Source organism: Artemia franciscana, chromosome 13 (genome assembly GCF_032884065.1).
Source record: "Artemia franciscana chromosome 13, ASM3288406v1, whole genome shotgun sequence".
Taxonomy (NCBI): Eukaryota; Metazoa; Arthropoda; class Branchiopoda; order Anostraca; family Artemiidae; genus Artemia; species Artemia franciscana.
Genome location: NC_088875.1, coordinates 36,042,251 through 36,060,632, shown reverse-complemented (window position 1 = coordinate 36,060,632; position 18,382 = coordinate 36,042,251). Strand labels below are relative to the sequence as shown.

General features: G+C 34.8%; 1 protein-coding gene across 1 annotated transcript in view; it reads right to left on the bottom strand.

Moving 5' to 3' along the window:
- LOC136034309 (G-patch domain and KOW motifs-containing protein-like) overlaps window positions 1-18,382 on the bottom strand; it is a 69,792-nt gene that overhangs the window by 31,293 nt on the left and 20,117 nt on the right. Inside the window, exons 3-6 of the mRNA XM_065715446.1 lie at window positions 15,582-15,703; window positions 12,532-12,638; window positions 8,623-8,845; window positions 7,758-7,830 (exon numbers count right to left, since the gene is read on the bottom strand). Coding sequence (XP_065571518.1) covers window positions 7,758-7,830; window positions 8,623-8,845; window positions 12,532-12,638; window positions 15,582-15,703 — 525 coding nt within the window. The remainder of the gene's footprint in view (window positions 1-7,757; window positions 7,831-8,622; window positions 8,846-12,531; window positions 12,639-15,581; window positions 15,704-18,382) is intronic.

The following is an 18,382-nucleotide window of genomic DNA, read 5'->3' as shown; positions in this document are numbered from 1 at the left end:
AGAAATGCATATATTAGTCGGGGGGTTTCGGTTTTGGAGGGGTATTTTCTATGGAGAGAATCTTCCATATGAGGGAAGTTTCCAGGAGTGAACTTTCCAGGGAAATTTCACACCGAGGGGGGGGGGGTTACCTGAATTCTTATGCAAAAATTTACTCGTTTTCGATGGAGAGATTCTCCATGGGGGGGGGGTTATCACCAGGAATAATTTTCCTTGGGGAAATTTTACGCAGGAGAAACTTTCCATTGAGGGGCAAGAGGGTTCCGGAAAAACTTCCCATAAGGGGGTGATTTCTGGTATGAATTGAACAACGATCAGAGACTAAATAAAAAAAAGTGTTTTTCTCAAATGAAAGTATGCTATGGAAACTTTTTCAGGTGGAATCGGGAGCAAGAAACTTTCTGGAGGAATTTGCAGCGAGGATGGAATTGTACGGGAAAATTTCCCAGGGAGAGTACTTTACGCAGGGGAGCTTTCCACGGAGGGATTTTTATTGGAGGGAGAGGAATTATATGGAGAGCGAGGCGGTTTTTCAGACATTCTTTGAAAACTATCAGAAATTAAATAAAAGAAAAGTTTTTCAACTGAAAGTAAGGACTACAAAGTAACATTAAGACTTAAAACAAACAGAACTTATTCCGTATATTAAGGCGGGGGGAGGACTGCCTTCTCATTATCCCACTCTTTAAGCTAAAGTTACACCTTTTGTCCAAATTCATAAAGAATAAATCCTAAAACATAAAGACCGTTTAATTAGAATGACTAGCTTTTTAATAGCAATTAAAAGCATTAGCGTGAAGAGCGGGGTATTGAGGAGGAGGTAGCTCCCCTCATATAGGGAAGAATTTCCATTCGTTATAAGTTATTAAACTTTAGAGAGTCCCAGTCTTATAAAATTTCTTGAATAATAAGATTTCTTCAAAGGCTTAAATAATGCAACGGTTTTTGTGATTGATTTATAATTTGACTTACTCAGAACTCTGAAGGACTTCCTATAGTCTTCTGATGAAACAGGTTGAATAAGATTTTCCGATAGGTTGACAACTTGATTTTGTAGCGTAAGTTTTACATAAACACGGCTGTATTTTCATCAATGCTTTCATCTGAAAATGAAAAAAACAAAAATGAACTATGTCAATCAAAAAGTGTATGTGGATAATCTATCATAATCGTACACATACATTTTAAATGTCTACGTATTACTGCTAAGAAGAGCATCTACAGTCTACAAATCCGTTTCAATGGCATTTGTGGCCCCAAACACCATGGAAATGTGCCCCTCCCCCTATCCACAGGTATACAGAATATGGCCAAGCATACCCTTGGTGCCGAGTTGGACTAAACGGCCTGTGCCTCTTCTAGGTACAAGTACAAAAGTAAGTGTACGTGTAAGATCTTATCGAATCTTCATGTTAACAGCTCCAAACCTATTTTGGAGTTCCTTCTACGGTGCTCAAATTCAGTACAAAAATATCATCTTCATTTTTCCAAGTATTTTTTTTTTTCATTGGGGTCAGTTTGACTCGTAATCCACTATTCTCGAGTAGGGTAATTCTTTGAAAACTAGCACTGGTTTTTCAGCTGTATGAGGTACTTGGCGTACTCGGTAAACTATGATACTCTATCTAACTACTAATACTACTAACAACTCACCGCAGCACCTGCCACCTGAGGCGAACATAGCTGCTCACGCTCCATCTCCGTCCTAATTTATTCAAGGCTCAACTCCTTACACCCTCCCAAGAAGTCCCAAATTTGTTGGAACCCTTTCTTGCGATTCCTTCCTGCATTAATCAGGGACGAATTGCTTCTACTCTATCTAACATCCAGACATATTCACGAACTCGTCACTATTATCCTGATATATATCACGACACATTAATTATGCAAACGCAACAATCACTTGAGTTATTAACGGTTTTGACCAAATCCCAAGTACACCAAACTCATTTGTGTTACTCTCCCCTCGTTTACTCCCTTCGTCCATAAACCTAAGTCGTTGGCGCACTGCTTACATTATTTGTGAGGCTCCCCTAATTTATCTATATAAGCAATCGCTCACTTTAAAATAGCCAAAATAGACCTGCTTGTCAAAAATAATGATGATTGTTCTGTAACTGGGAATGGTAAAACGGCCAGATTTACGTAGCATACCGAATTTTAACATTTAAGTATCCCCAGCGGGGGCTAACAGGGGCAGTTAGAAGGAATGACTTCAGTTTATCTATGTATCATGGTGGATAGTAGAGAACAAACCACGGTCGATAGTAACAAAAAAAAAAATGTCATTTGTACGGGATTCGGGAATGTTAGCTAGTATATCGATTAGTCTTAATTGTGAAATTTTTGTGAAATTGCGAGAGTCCGGCCGAATAAAAAATAAGGTTTGTGTGTCTTTTTCAGTGAACCCAAAACAATCCAAAACGATAAAACTAGAAACATGATAATTGATTAAGAATAATTTGGAGCCAGGAGAATTGACAAAGCCTATAAAAATCCAAAAACTAAAAACTAAATAAAGAAACCCAAGTCTGGCTGCAAGATAACAAGCATGGGAGGTTCGAAAGCCAGAGCTTCCAACTATAGTGAGTAAAATGCAAAGAAGGAGTTTACGTCAGGCTATATTTACAAGGCCTAGAAGCCCGAACGAACTAAAGCGATCCGAGGGAGGTGGTATTGGGCTATATTTGACAGAACCGAAGGTCCAAGTACATTACTTATGAAAGACAGAACGAGCAGAGACTAACTAACATTGATAGTGGAAATAAACTAGTCTTGTACACAAACAACAACTAAGTAATTTGCTAATTTGATCATTTTTATTTTTCTACCTTTTAACTTTTTTTTTTATATTGAAAGGCACCATTACATTGCCTAGATAGCTGGCAATTTATAACAATATACTTTTCATGTGATCGTAATATTTAAATTCATTGTTTTTGCCAACTCAGGAAATCTGTAAAGATTATTGTTATTTTTTTCGGCTAAAGAAACTCAAAATTTTGTAAATTTACAGTGTGATGACCGGAATGGGATGAATTATTATTTTTCAGAAACTAAAATTCATTTTGTTTACAGGTGAAGATGTCAAAAAAACCCTATCAGATGCTCAAAGGAGAAGGTTGGTAAATGACAATGAAACAGCCCAATCCATATTATTACGTAAAGTGCCAAAGCTAACAAGTTTTTTTTCTATTCATCAAATTCAGAGGCCTCTGATTAGAAAAGTTCCGCGAATGCTATATTATCCAGCATCTCTAATAAGACCTCTCTACAAAGGCACAGTGAGAAAGACAATGATGAGGATGATTGATTGCAGTGTTCATCTCTAGAGACCCTTGCTAAGTGTAGCCGGTATAATTGTAGTCTGTGCTAATTGTATAGTCTGGGATATATTTTAAAAGAACAAAATTCTCGAGATGCTTTGAGATGAAAACATGAATGTAATTAACTCCAATAATGGATAAAGCTAACACTTCATTTGGCACAATTTGAACAAATAAATAGAACTCTTATGGTGTTTGAGGCTGACGGTGACTTAACAAAAGCTAGGGAAATTAGTGACACTACCAATTTGTTCTCTAATGACTCTTCAACTTGGCCAGAGAGGCTAATTGTAAGAGAGAGAGAGAGAGAGAGCGCGCGAGATAGTATTACCGTTATGGATTCAAAGCCTTCCTTCAAAAGTGATAAGGAATATACTAAAACAGAAAAAGAATTTATTCAAACGAAAAATTTTCAAACAAGCTTCAGTACAAAGTGGCAAAAAAGGGTGAGCAAGTAAAAGAGAATAGTTTGTATATTCTCAAACTTCTTATTGAGCATTTTTTCTTCCTGTCACTTATTTGACTCCAATTCCAAATCCAATTTTAACAACTGAAAGTGCGTCCATGCATGAGATATCACCAGTGCACTTCAACTGCTGTCAAAAACGGATTGAAACTAGAAGTAGGCTCCAAAAGCCTACAAAAGGCTCCACGAGCGACAACTAATTACACAAACGAACAAAGAGGCAGAACTAGAACGAGTATTTTGACGAGAATAGCGGCAATCATGATGTATCTGGCTGAACACAGTCTCGAATTTCAAGGAAGCTCGTCAAAATTGTATACAAAAAATTAGTAGGAACTACCAGCCTTATTCAGTTATTGGGGCTATTTAATCCCATAACGACGGACCACTTAAGGCGAATAGAAAAAGGGAAACATGACACACAGATGGTAGTTGTTCATATACAAATTGAAGTAATTAATCTTTTAGCTTCAGAAGCAAAAGAAGCAATCATTAACAAAATAAAGCAAGCGAAATAGTTTTCCTTCATAATGGATTGCATTCCTAGACCTTGGTCACAAAGATCAAACTTCTCTCACAATCCGCTATGTTCATATAGAGAATGAACCTAACGATGAAGTCGTTGTCCGAGAAAGCTTAGAGGATAGAGGATAATCCGTCTGTCTGAAGAATCGACAGGAGAAGATCCTTCAAGCCTTCCAAATGAAGAAATAAATCTTGCGGGCAAGACCTAAAAAACTGTCGCGACCAAGACTATGACAGCAGATCAGCGACGGCTGCAGTCCGAAAAAGGGGTTCAAGCTCACATTTGAGCAGAATATTCTTTAGCTTTCTTTAAGCCTTGCGGTTATCACAGCTTGAACTTCGTTGTATCATATGGCGCAAAATATTGATTAAGTCGACGTTGCTTTTTAGGATGATTCAACAAATATACACAACATTTGCCACTTCCACTAAGCGATAGTGCATTATTAGTGACCATGTTAAAACACTAACACTAAAGTAAGTGTGTGCCCACTATAGCCTGATAATTGGCATTATAATGTTAGTATTGTCTCGAATGAACGTATATTGGCGGTCGGTTGAAGTGGCATGTCAATATTATTTCTTTAATGAAAGATTTCGGGAAGAATAGTCGTGTTGGTTTCAGCAATATGATGTGTTATTTTTGTTTTTTCTCTGCTCTCGATTCCCGCCAACGAAAAAAAATGTATAAAACTGTGTAATTTATGGCTATATTATAATAAAGAGCTTAAACAACCTAATATGATAAGAGCGTCATTGAACAACCGGGTGAAAAGCCTGATGACACAATAATTTTGAGACAAAATCTCTTGAAATGCATTTGAGAGATTTTTTACTTTTGGTTTCCTTAATAGTATAGCATGACTTCCTCTTTGAAATGAACCTCGCAAGTAAAATGATCCAGGAAAAAACTTTTTTTTTGGCTTCTGATCAGCTAAAAAAGTGAACCCAGTTCATTGAGGCATTCCGAGAAAAAGGTTTAGTGACTTCATTTCTGAGGTCAAACGAGATAGCGAATGATATTGGTATTGAACCAATCAACTGTTAGAAGATTGAGAGAAATGAAAGAACAATAATTTATTGTCATTGGCTGCTTTTTCCTGATGTAATTTTATTAAAGTTTAAAAATACATGGAAGAAGTGGTATTGCTGCGTTGTTTTTCATTTTTTCTTCTTCTTCTGTTCAGCCTTAAATATGATTTCCAGTCAAGACTATTTGGCTATTTTCCTATTGTCTCTTATATGTGTTGCTTTGGACTATTGTCTCTTTATATGAGTTGCGTTGGACTATTACGGGTGGTTGCCAGTTGTTTATCTTGAGATGGCTGGTGTTGATTATATTTCTCGCAATAGCTCTTGATTTCGAGTTCAGCAGTCTGTGCGGGTTAGGTTATCCAGGCTATTGTCTGATACTGGAACTTTGTGGTGCTCGAAACCCTATGACTTAACTTTAAAGGACAAGCTCTAGAGGCATCAACAAAGTGGGAGGATGGGGTTAGGCCAGTAGAATTGAGGAATTGATAGGAGAAAGCAGGTTTAGTCTATTTCAGCATGAATCTATGATAAATTCTAGATTGGTGCTTATTGGTGAAAGGAAAGAAAATTGGTTTTTTGTTAGGCAGACAGACCTCTGATAATCCCCATTGAGATATATATCTCTGAGGGGGATTGGGTCTCCCTCTTGGATGTTCAATTTCTTGGGAATATTTAGCTTTTTTATCGGCACAATGATCACCCATTATACCTCAGTGGCTTCGGATATATTAGAATTTTGTTATTATGCTTTTTGAAGCGAAAGTGCGTTTCGCTCTCTTTTCTTCTTTTTATACATGGCTTACGAATCAAGGTAAATCTGCGTTTGTGTGTGTGTGGGGGGGGGGGACTCGCAAATAATTATTTGTTTAATTAGCAAAATTAGCAAAAGTCAATGTGAAACGGTATTACTCACTATTTCTTAAATTTGTAGGAGACAAAAAACAACTTTCGCGAGGACTGAGTTTTATTTGGTGATTTGAGCATGTTTAAATATTATGTTTATAGTATATTTAGTCCCAATTTGTGGCTAATCAATCTCCTAAGATCTTTCATCTCTTGATAAAGAACGATTTATAAGAAAATTTCAAGACACTGACGTTGCTTCGCAACTTTCAGGTAAAAATTCAAAATAAAATTGAGGTGTACCCAAATGATCTACGCGGCTTTAATTTCACCGATTATTGTGTAGTCTACTTCAAAGGAGATTTATAGGGGGTGCTGGTCCTGGACGGACCAGCACCGGCAAATATTTCTTTGAAGAAAACCGTTATCGGAAAAAGAAAAGATCATTTACGAAGAAAAGATCATTACGAGAGCAAAGACGACTACAATCCAAGGCAAGAAGACCCCTTTAAAGGGGATCTATTTTTAGCACTACTTGGTATTGCTACTTCTTCCTTATAAGACACAACGGGTAAGTTTTCAACTACAGGTCATAATGAAGTTTTCTTTGTTTTTTTTTTTTTTTTTTTATCAACCACTCCCTGAAAAGGAAGTTCTCAAAGATCTTTGTAGGAAGTTGGAAGATCATCTTACTGCAAATAAAAATTCTGACATAGACGGCGGAGAAGTGTACAATGAGCTCCTACATATCAATTTAATTATTCCTAAAAGGAAGATAAAATATCAACAAAATATCAACTTTTGATAGTAAAATTATCAAAAAACAGATAATAAAATAACTTTTTTTTTAATGCAAAATGACGTAAAATGAATTCCCAACAAAGGTGACAATTTCTTCTCTGTCTTCTAATTGCAAAATCTTATTAATGAACCGGAAGTTAACTATTTTGTATAAATATTTTAGTTTTGATTTTAATATTTTAGTATTTCTAGTGATGACGATCGCTGCATATGAGATCAAAATATCTAGACTTTGGTAACAGTTTCTACTGTCTAAATAAACTGACTTGTCCCCATTTGAACGTTTATTTGTAAATTAATAACATCCTTAGAAGCTCTACGAATCATAAAATAGACTGACAAAAAGGATCTCCTCAATCTATGGATTGCCCTCCACATACTTTTGATAATACTAGTGACTATAGTATAACAACTGTGAGCGAAACTTCAGCTAGCTGAACTTAATAAAAACGGATTTGAGCGCATCAATGTTGCGAGACATTTTAAACTCCCTGGCAATTCTTGCCATTGACAATGATCGGATAAAGATGCTTAATATGGACAATATTGTAACAAAGTTTGCTGCTGCCAAATCTAGAAGAAAAAACTTTTTCGCATGCTGACCGATGGTCTGCCTTGCGCAGGTTCTAATCTCCTGATTCGATACCTTCGGGCAGGAGTGGAATGCCTGGTTGGGGCAAACTATCCGACACTTCCCGTGTTTTTCATCCATATTTCTCCAGATACCCATTTAGAGCTAGGTCGACTCCGACTGAGCTTACAGTCACACCACTGACCCCCGTGCCAAACCAAATAACCACCGACAACAAGACCTAGAGAGATCATAATGCAAATCTAGAAAGATCCATTTAATATAAGAAGTTTGGAAACATCTATATATGGTTGTACAACAAAATTTGTCCTTGAAAACTCAATTTATACTTTCTCCAGGCACCCATTTAGAGCTAGGTTGACTCAGACTGAGCTTACAGAGTCACACCATTGACCCCCGTCAATGGTGAAAACATCTACATATACCAATTTGAAAACATCTACATATGATTGTATAACAAAATTTGTCCTTGAAAACTTAATTTTTACTGTCTCAACTTTATTTTCATTCATTGTACCCTTAGATTGCTCGATATTACGCTATTATTTTCAACTTAGAAATCTTTTGCTATTATTTAAAATATCATTTTGAACGACCATAAGCTCATCATAGTTTTTAAATCATACACAGAATTACGAAATCATCTAAACAAAAATCATGTCTATAGCGAAATTGGACAAGTTTACTAAGACTGACAATAATGACAATGTTCCTGCCAGCTTGAAAGAGATAATAGATGCATAGATCTTAGTTTATAGATACAAATTGCTAAGGTAAAATTAATAAAGAAACATATTTTTGTTTATTTATGTTTGAGTCAGGAGGGGGGGGACGTAATTCGTTTTGCCCTGGGCGCCACCAACTTTAGGAATGGCCCTGACCCTCAGGAAGTAAACATGCCTCCGCAAATGTAATCAGCGGAAAACTAGCCATCAGACATATTTTTTCATATTCTAAATTATTTTTTAGAACTGCGAGAGGCGCTTTTTTGTGTTGGATATGTCGATACAGGTTCAAACATTTTACCATTATACCGCCGACGATACCAATGGTTTCACCATTTGAGAATTATTTTTACTTACTTGTCCGTAAAGCCCTTTATTTGATCCACCAATAACAAGCACATATTTTCCCTTGACTATTTCTAATTTTTCCTCTTCTTTTCCCCCTTTGTCCTTCTGCTTTTCTTTCTTCTTTGGCAAGGCCCCAAGTCCCAATCCCTTGGGCCGGAAGGATACCTCAATCGGCTTTATAACTCTGTAAAAAAAAACTTCTCGTTAAAAACTTTTAGCAATGCGCAAAAATACATTAATACCTTTATATGTATATCTACACATTAACCCCCCCCCCCCTTGGCTAAGTCATAACTGAGATTGAAATATAGTGAAGAGTAAGCTACTAGAATAATTATGGTTGCATTATAAGAATTTATAAGAGAAAAAGTTAGCTCAAATATACTAATATGTTTTTTACGTGCAAGTTATTGTCTAATATATTGGAAATCAAGACAAAAGATGAGCTTACATGGTATCCCAAAAAAGGGCTTAGAATACACATCTTTTAGTGTCTCCTTAATTTACACCAATAGTCCTTGATATTTCTGGCGTTTAGCAAAAAGGACGAAAGTCCACTTTTTTCCGAGAAGTGGACATGATGCAAGTTTTTTTTTTTTATTAATTTAGACTGGTATTAGCGAAAGTTAAAGGGCAGTTTGCATGACACAGTGAAGGGGAGTTCCTTTTTAGTACAAATACCAGAAAGAGCGTCTCTGGCTTTTTTCAAGTCAATCACAACTTTCTGAAATCCATCATTCGGCTAATAATCAATGGTAAATTAATAAAAAACTAGTAACGGCAGTTTGCATGGCACAGTGAAGGGGAGTTCCTTTTTAGTACAAATACCAGAAAGAGCGTCTCTGGCTTTTTTCAAGTCAATCACAACTTTCTTCGGCTAATAATCAACGGTAAAATAACAGAAAGCTAGTGACGGTCACAAGAGATTTGAAAAAAAGACAAATAATACATTAGGCGAAGTCTGTTGTGCCTCCCAAAAAGGGAAAATTTAAAAACTGTGGCGGTTTACGAAATGAAATTTACAAAAAGTTATGAAGGTCAAACGGTATATAAAATGGCACATAAAATTTTAGGCTTCTGTATTTACTTTGCGCTCAATTACTACTCATTTTAAAATACGTAGCATCTTTAAAAATTATAAACAAGGTCCTAAATCTTTTAATCATAAAGACAACAGAAGCTTATAACATTCAAAGTATTGCTTGAATGTGTAATGTGTGTGCAATGGTTTTTGGACCTTATTGTCTTTTTGTTTTGTTTATTTGTGTAGCCTAGAGGTGCAAAATCTGTTCGCGTACGTAACATTTTAGGCTCTGCAAAAATGATTCTGTCGACCAAAGGGCCTGTACTTATTCTGCTTTAGAAAAAGCTTACTCCCATCAAAAATAAAGAATGAATTTTTTTTGTGGTTGTCTTAAGGGAGCCTATTTTTTAATGTCTTTATATAATATACATTTTGCTGGATCTCCAACATGCGTCTAATTATGCTCATGATTGTTTGTTCTACTATGGTCTGGGAAATCCATGGTGTTTTCCAAAAAAAAATACGAAACCCCACTTTTCCTAATTTTAGAAGAGAGCAAAAACAATTAAAAAAGCTTTCTCAAAAATCGCAATTTAAGAAACTTAAAATTCAAAACACTGATTTCTAGTTAACTTTTAAAGCCGAATTCACTGGAAATGTTCAAATCACTGAATGTTTTGTTACATAGTGTATAAAGGACTTACGTCCTTTTTGCAGAATGGCAATCTCAAATATCAACTTTTTCCAATTGCAAAATAGGCTGAAGTCCTTTCAAACTTTTATTTATTCGCTTAAAAATCATCAATTCAAACCACTTTAAAATACTACCGTCACCCTAGCCTATCAATTAAATTCAAAATTAACCGTGTCAAACGCTTTTTTTTTAAATCTATGAAAAACTGATAGAATCATTTCACCATTTCCATTGATGCATTCAGAAAATCCAGAAAATCCTGCATAGCATGAACAGTAGAGTGGCCTTTCACTTGAAAAACTTAAAACTATCACCTAAAAAACCATGTTTTATTAAATGTGCATAAAGTCTGTTATGCATAATTTTTTCGTATAACTTCGAGAAAACCGACAGAAGAGAAATTGGTCTCCAGTTAGTCAGATCAGTCTTTGAGCCACTTTTGTGTATAGGAATCACTCGCGCCTCTTTTAGTTTTTGCGGGAATTCTCCCGATTTCAATGATAAATTAATCAAGTAAACTAGTATTTTAAAGTGGTTTGAATCTTACTTGATAGAGAGGTGGATACGTGTCTGTTTTGAGGATGTAATATCTGACAAATTTTTTTTATAAAAGTGGTGTTCTGCAAAGTTCTGTTTTGAGTCCTTTGTTATATCTTGTATATGTAGATACTATGCGGCTTTATGTTCCGTGTGCTGTTAATACTTCTTTCGCTGATGACACGGTATTGTCAGATACTGCAAGAAATGCTGATGATCTTGTGGAGAAAATTAATCAAGCTTTAAGTCGTCTTTTAATTTTTACAAGTATTAGGCGTTCATCAGTGAATGTTTAAAAAACTCATTTTATGTTGTTTAGTCGGAAAGGAAGTCCAGTGGAAGGAAGTGGAAGTGGAACCGGAAAGGAAGTGGAAAAATATTTCTTTGTAATAGGCCATTGAAACAAGTAGCTGTGGTGGGATACCTTAGTTTCCAGCTTGATCAGAATCTGAATTGGAAAGCACATAGTGATCAGGTGGCAGCTAAGGTATCTAAAAGGCTTTGTCTGGTTCGGCGTCTGATAAATCAGTTACATCGTTCTGCCCTTTTGACTCTTTATCATTCTATTGTCATGCCTTATATTTCTTATGGTTGTGTGATATGGACTAGCGGATTTTATAAGAATTTTAAACGTGTTCAGGTTTTATAAAATAAAGTTATTAGACTATTAGGGAATTATGTCCATGGTGAGAATGATACAGTTAATTGTTATAGGAAACTCATGATTCTTAACGTTAGCCACGTTCATAACTATCAACTTGCTATTTTTGTATTTCATGGTATTTATGGTTTAACCCCTGAAATTTTTCGTCAAATGTTTACAAGGAATTCTTCGTATCACAGTTATGAGACTAGAGATATGGATGATTTGGTATATGAGTGCTGCAGCTCTCAGAGGGCAAGTTTTAGTCCCAGGTTTGCTGAACCAATACAATGGAATTCTTTACCAACGAGTATAAGGCTATCAGAAAATGTTAGCCAGTTTAAGAGTAGACTGAAGAACCACCTTCTGGGAAGATATAAAGTAAATAATTTAAATGGGATGGCTTATTGTCTTGTTTTTTTTTTAGTAGGGTCTCTCTCTCTCTCACAGGTGGGACACAGGGACACAACTACAATGGCGCGTAACTAATATGGCGAGTAACGACAAATACAAAACATTAAATGGCGCTGTTGGGGTGGCGCTTCGCGCCACCCCAACAGCTAGTGTATAATAAAAGTGTCTCTCTCTCTCTCTTTAAACGATTTATTTTTTGTTGTTGTTTTTTTTAACATGAGCAAACATACCTATTGAAATGTGGTGCCTTTTAATTGAAATGTAAGTGCCTTTTACTGAAACTGGGTTTTTTATATTGTGTCAGTGTAAAGCAGAAGTAAGTATTGTTTTATGTTATGGTGTTATGTATGCGTTATGGTATGGCATTGTGTTCCAAGATAGTACAGTGTTTGAAACGGAGGCACACTCGAGTCTCCTCTTTTATTAGTTTATAATGCTCTTTGGGCTTCAGGCTGATGTATCTTATTCATTCCAAACAACATGAAGAACCGGCTAAGCTAATATCTTACTTCTAAATAAAGTAAATAAATAGTAAACGAGAAGTTAGATAAATTCTACCCGGAATTCTTGTTTCCAATATTTCTTCCTTCGTCCCAGCCCATTCCTCGAAGCATTGCTTCTCCAAACGCCCCAACTGGAACTTGTTCATAGTCTTCATTGGTCGGCTATAAATTTATAATTATGATTTGATATAATACATAAATTTATAGAATAAATAAACATAAATGAATTTCAATACAAGCGTACACTTAAACAATGGACACGATAATCAAGGAAATTGAATCTTGTTGATGTTTTTGGAGGAGGGTCGTTGGGTGGTTAGCCACCGACTATTGCTGAAAAGGATACCTTTTTAAAAACTTCAACGTCCAAAGGCTTCTCGCTGCATTTGTCCGATAATTACTGTAAGCCAGTATTTAAGATGTTTAATCATCTCTTGATGAACTATTCAATACCTTCTAGAACTACTAAATTATCACTATATAACACGTTTTGAAACGAGGCTTACATACTTTCAAACAAAATATTTGTTAAAGAGGTACACAAAGTATTTTGATTAAGAGGTAAAATCGTTTCTTATCTAAATATTAATTTGATTGATATCGCTTCTTAACTGATAATACAGGTAAGATCGTATAGACATATAGTGACCGGTGTTTACTCCCCCCCCCCGAAAAATACCACCCAGAGAAAATACCACCCACAGAAAATGCCCTTCCAGAAAATTCCCCTCCCCGTGGAAAATAACGCCAGGGTAAAATCCACCCCCCCCCCGTGGAAAATAAGGCTTTTTATTATTTTATATGAGTTTTTTTTTCTCGTAGGAGGAAGGAATTTTGGTACTTGTGCATTATACGCTACTCCCTCAAGTTTACGCTGCGTAAAACACGAGAAAAAACCGGTTTCTTCGTTAGTTTCTTTCAGCTTAGCAAGAAACAAACAAAGACAAGTGACAGAATAGATATGAAATATATAATTTGGGCTATATGTTTGCAAATAAGAAAGGGGGGTGAAGTATTTTGACAGTTTGAAGTCAGAAAACAGTTCTTACTTCATAATATGCAGGATAATTGTATCTAACACATTTTGCATGCAGACCCGCTATACCTTACCCCCCCCCTCATCCTAATGTGCAAAAATATAGCCCAAATTTGTTTCTAAAAGAACGAAGAAACCGGTTTGTTCTCGAATTTTACATATCGCAAACTTGAGTTAGTAGCATATAACACACAAGTATCGGAATTTTTCATGGAGAGAGAGATGGATTTCCCGGTATTATTTAAAAACGATCAAAAATTAAATTTTAAAAAACGAGTTTTTTCAACTGAAAGTAAGGAGCAACATCAAAACTTAAAACTAACAAAAATTCTTATGTATATGAAAGGAGTTGCCCCTTCCACAAGACCTTGCTCTTTAGCTAAAGTTTTTGATTTTTTGTCATAATTCTTTAACAACAATTCCTGAAACACAATGGCCGTTAAATTAGAACAATAAGCTTTATTTTAAAATTCTATAAAAAAAAAACTTTAAAGTAAAGAGTAAGGTCTTGAGGAGGAGGCAACCCCATTCATATATGTAATAATTTCAGTTCGTTTTGAGGTTTAATGTTCCTCCTTACTTTCAATTAAAAAAAAAACTTGTTGTTTTTATTTAATTGTTTCCAGATAGTATTTGTTGTTAATGGAAAACAAAAGTTTTTTAAAGAAAAGTAAAGAGCCTCATTAAACCAAAAATGAACAGAAATAAAATCAAATAATCTTCAAAGTAAAAACTATGGAGTCTAATAGAAAAAAAGCTATAAAATATTTTTCTTACAAGAAAAAGATTATTTCAATAAAAAATAAACGCAAATTAATTTAACGCAAATAAATTAATTTAAAAAATGTTTTCCACAAAACAAGTTTGTCAAAAATAGTAAACAGCCTCGTTATGCCAAAAATGATTAGAAATAAATTCAAATAATTTTCAAAGCGTAAAATCACCATAAATAAATGAATCAAACCCAAAACTAACGAAAATTACAATAAATAACCGATTCAATCTCAAAACGAGCAACAATTAACACGAGTAGGGCCGACAACCCCCACCCCTCCTCAAGACCAGAATATAATTTGCACTTTTCTGAAAACAAAATACATTTTAAATGTTTTCACTTTTTTGACTTTAACAAAAAAAGAAGTATTAAGACAATAAGGAACAGATATCAGAATATGTATATCAAACTGACAATACACGGTTGTTTGTTTTCTTTTAAGTAAAGTACAAATCATGTTCTAGTCTGAAGACGACATGGGTGTTGTCAGCCATACTCCTTTTAATTTTTGCTCGTTTTGAGTTTGACAAGGGTATTTATTGTAATTTCTATTAGTTTTGGGTTTCATTTATTTATTAATGGTGATTTGTGGTAGTTATGCAATTGGAAGATACGAAAAATAAACTCGTAGAAATTGACAACGCTTTCGTCCGTAAAAACTTAAACAGTAAGAATTTGTTGGTTCCCAAAGCCAACTATCTTTTCAAAGGATTGCTAAACCTTCTTAAACTTTTTGGTGCCATATTTTTTAGCTTAATTTCGATTATTGTTTGCCTAATTTTTTTTCTTCTTCCGTTTTTTTTTAATTTGGCACCCGCTACTGTCAAAAATTTCAGAAGTTCATCTGGAAGTATTTTCGACACAAATGGATTTGCGTTTTTTTCTGAGTTTTTATGACACTTCTGGTGTGTGAATCCCTCATTTTACCGTTCTTTAGCAATTTTCAACGACACTAAAAAAAACTCAAATAAAATTCTCAAGTTTGGAAACCTTATTTTCCACGGGGAAGGGGGGGGGGGGGCAAGAACCTTAAGTAGTTATTATTATAATAGAATCGTCAATGAACGATTGGTTAAAGTTTTATTTTGATAATATAATTTATTTAGCTTTTGTCATTTTAGTTATGTTATTTCTTTCTTTTAGTTTGGTTAATCACTTGTTTAGAAAATGCAATTAGCCGCCCGTGACACGTGTTATTTTGTGTATCTGTTTTGGGGTGTATATTAATTGTTGAGTTTTTAGTTCATAAAAAGGTGGACTTGAACTTGAACATGTAAATTGAAAAAATTCCAACCTTGTCTGGCTGTTCAGTTACATCTAGGATTTCATCATTTTTTTCACCAAATGGAATTATCATTGAACGCCTCTCCTTTTCTTCTCTTTCTCTAGATATATCTTCCCCGGATTTTTCGGCATCTGTAATTCGACAAATATAAGTGACAAGTTAAAACCATCTACTTAATCAAATTTGTTCTTGATCAAAACAGAGAATAATTGAACAGATTTAACATATTTATCCGAAAAAAGTACCCGTAAAAGTACAAGATGGCGAGTTAACTTGAACGACTTAAATCAAAAACTAAATTCGTTCTCAGACCACACTGGCGGATCCAGGGGTGAATCCTGCCAAGAATTTTCTGGCGCCCTCATTCCTTTTTTTCCGTTTTTCACTCTATTTTAAATAAATTTGTCAATTTGGTCAATAATTGGCGTCCTTGTCACATCCCCTCCCCCCAAGATTTTGCTTATTGACGTCCTTGTCATTCCCCCCCCCCAAGATTTTGCTCTAGATCCGCCACTGCGCTGGCTACACATTTTTGACAAAAACGAAAAGATATAAAAAATGTAATTAAAAAATAACCACGAAAACTGCCGATTTATATCAGATGCCAAGGAAAACTAACAAACGCCATTGTTTTGATTAGTACATATGCTATGGTGACACTTGATCAATAGATGGTAAGAAAGAGAGTAGACAATGAAGTGGCTTCAAGACCAGACGTGGGGCAAAACGGTACTTGATGAAGTTCAGCAAATTCCTGGCAAAACTTTCCGTCATGTTTTAACAGTCGTCCAGGATCATTGTAAGCTTGGATTGACAGCCACTTTATTGCGTGAAGACGACAAAATGGTTGATCTAAATATTTCGATAGGGCCCAGAATGTACGAAGCCAATTGTAGCCGAATGTACGAACTTCAAGAAAAGCGTTACATAGCTAAAGTTCAGAGTCTTCAGTGTCCTGAAGTGTATTGTGACATGGCACTCGAATTCTAAAAGGAATATCTATCAGCCAAGGTTTCTAAGCAAATATCTGCTGCGTATCATGAATCAAAATAAGTACCAAAGTTCAGCTTTTGATCAAATACCTCAAGAAAAGGCAAGACAAAATTATTATTTTCTCTGGCAATGAATCTATACACTCAAGTATTACGCTACTATCATTAGAAAACCCTTCCTCTGTGGTTCTACTTCACAAATAAACGACTTGAAGTTCTTCAAGGGTTAAGAACAATCCAGCTGTAAAAACAATTTTCGTCAGTAATATTGCTAATACATCTTTTGACTTGCAATGTACGAATGTCCTTACCCGGATTTCCACTTACGTTGAGTGTAGACAATAGGAGGCACAAAGGTTAGGAAGAATTTTGAGACCCAAAAAAGGTAACACTGCAGAAGATCATAATGCGGTCTTTTACACATTGGTATCCTGTGACACGACTGAAATGGGACATTCTCGGAAGTGTGCCAACGATTTTTGTTTAGCCAAGGCTACGGCTACAAGGCTGTAGCCTTTAAAATTTATGAAGATAAGATTATTTTACTTCAGCAAGTATTGACTGCCAAGGACACAGAAGGGCAAGAGGAAACGTTGGCGAGTGAAAACGCGCCCCCTTACACACTGAAGACTGGAACCACTTATTCAGCTCTGAGTGGTGCCGAATATGATGCTATTCATTCAGAAAGTAAAAGACCAGGAGCTGGATCAAAGCATCAGTTGTTTAAAAGGTTTAAAACGTTTTGTTCAAAGTAACACTTCTATGACTCACTAATATTTACCGTCTTTAGTTTTTTTGTACACAATAAATTTACTATCCTTATATTTTTAGTTTTTCAATTTTTTCCCAATGTTTTCACCATTTTCATTTCTGTTCAAGTGACTTCATCTTTTACAAACTTTATTCCTAAAGTTTTCACAATTTTCGTTTTTTTAGTTAATGTTTTTCTGTCTTTTTCAAATTTTAATCCGAAAGTTTATACCATTTTAATTTTTGCCAGTGTAATTTCAGAGGTTTAAAATTTTTGCCACGGAAATTCACAAATTTCCTTTTTTTGTCGCAAATGTTTAAAGGATTTTCAATCTTGTCGAGCGCGTTTCAAAGATTTTTGAATTTTTGCCGCAAAAATATAGATATTAATTTTAGTTTAAAGATCTCAAAGATTTTCAATTTTTATTGTAAAGATCTCTAGAATTTTCAATTTTGGTCAAGCATATTTCAAAGATTTTCTGTTTTCAACTTTTGCCAAGCGTATTTAAAGTATTTTTAACCTTTGTCAAAGAAATTTACGGATTTTCAATCTTTGTCGAGCGTATTTCAAAGATTTTCTAATTTTGTTAATCAAACTTACAGATTTACATTTTGTTTTTGTTTTTTTTTATGGAAAGTATTGCAAAAATCTTTAATCTTTGTTTAACGCGTTTCAACAATTTCAATTTTTAGTACATATTTGACAGATGTGTAATTTTTTTAGAAGAAATTTCGAAGATTTTTTTCAATTTTTGTTCAAGTATTTTCGCCATTTTCAATTTATGTTCAAGTAATTACTTCTTTTTTGAATTTCCTTCAAGTAATTTGGTATTTTTTCAAATTTTTTGTTGAATTTTCCTGAAAAAACTTGATTTATAGACAAATAATCGTGGAAATATGGTATGATGGCATGAACCGAAATAATTATAAAATCCTCAGCTGTATATATAGTAGTATATACAATTTTACGGACACATATATAAAAATTCATTTTATGATACCTAAGATATAGACAAAAAACGGATAAAAAAAATGGACAAAGGTCCTCCAGGGTCATTAATGGCACAT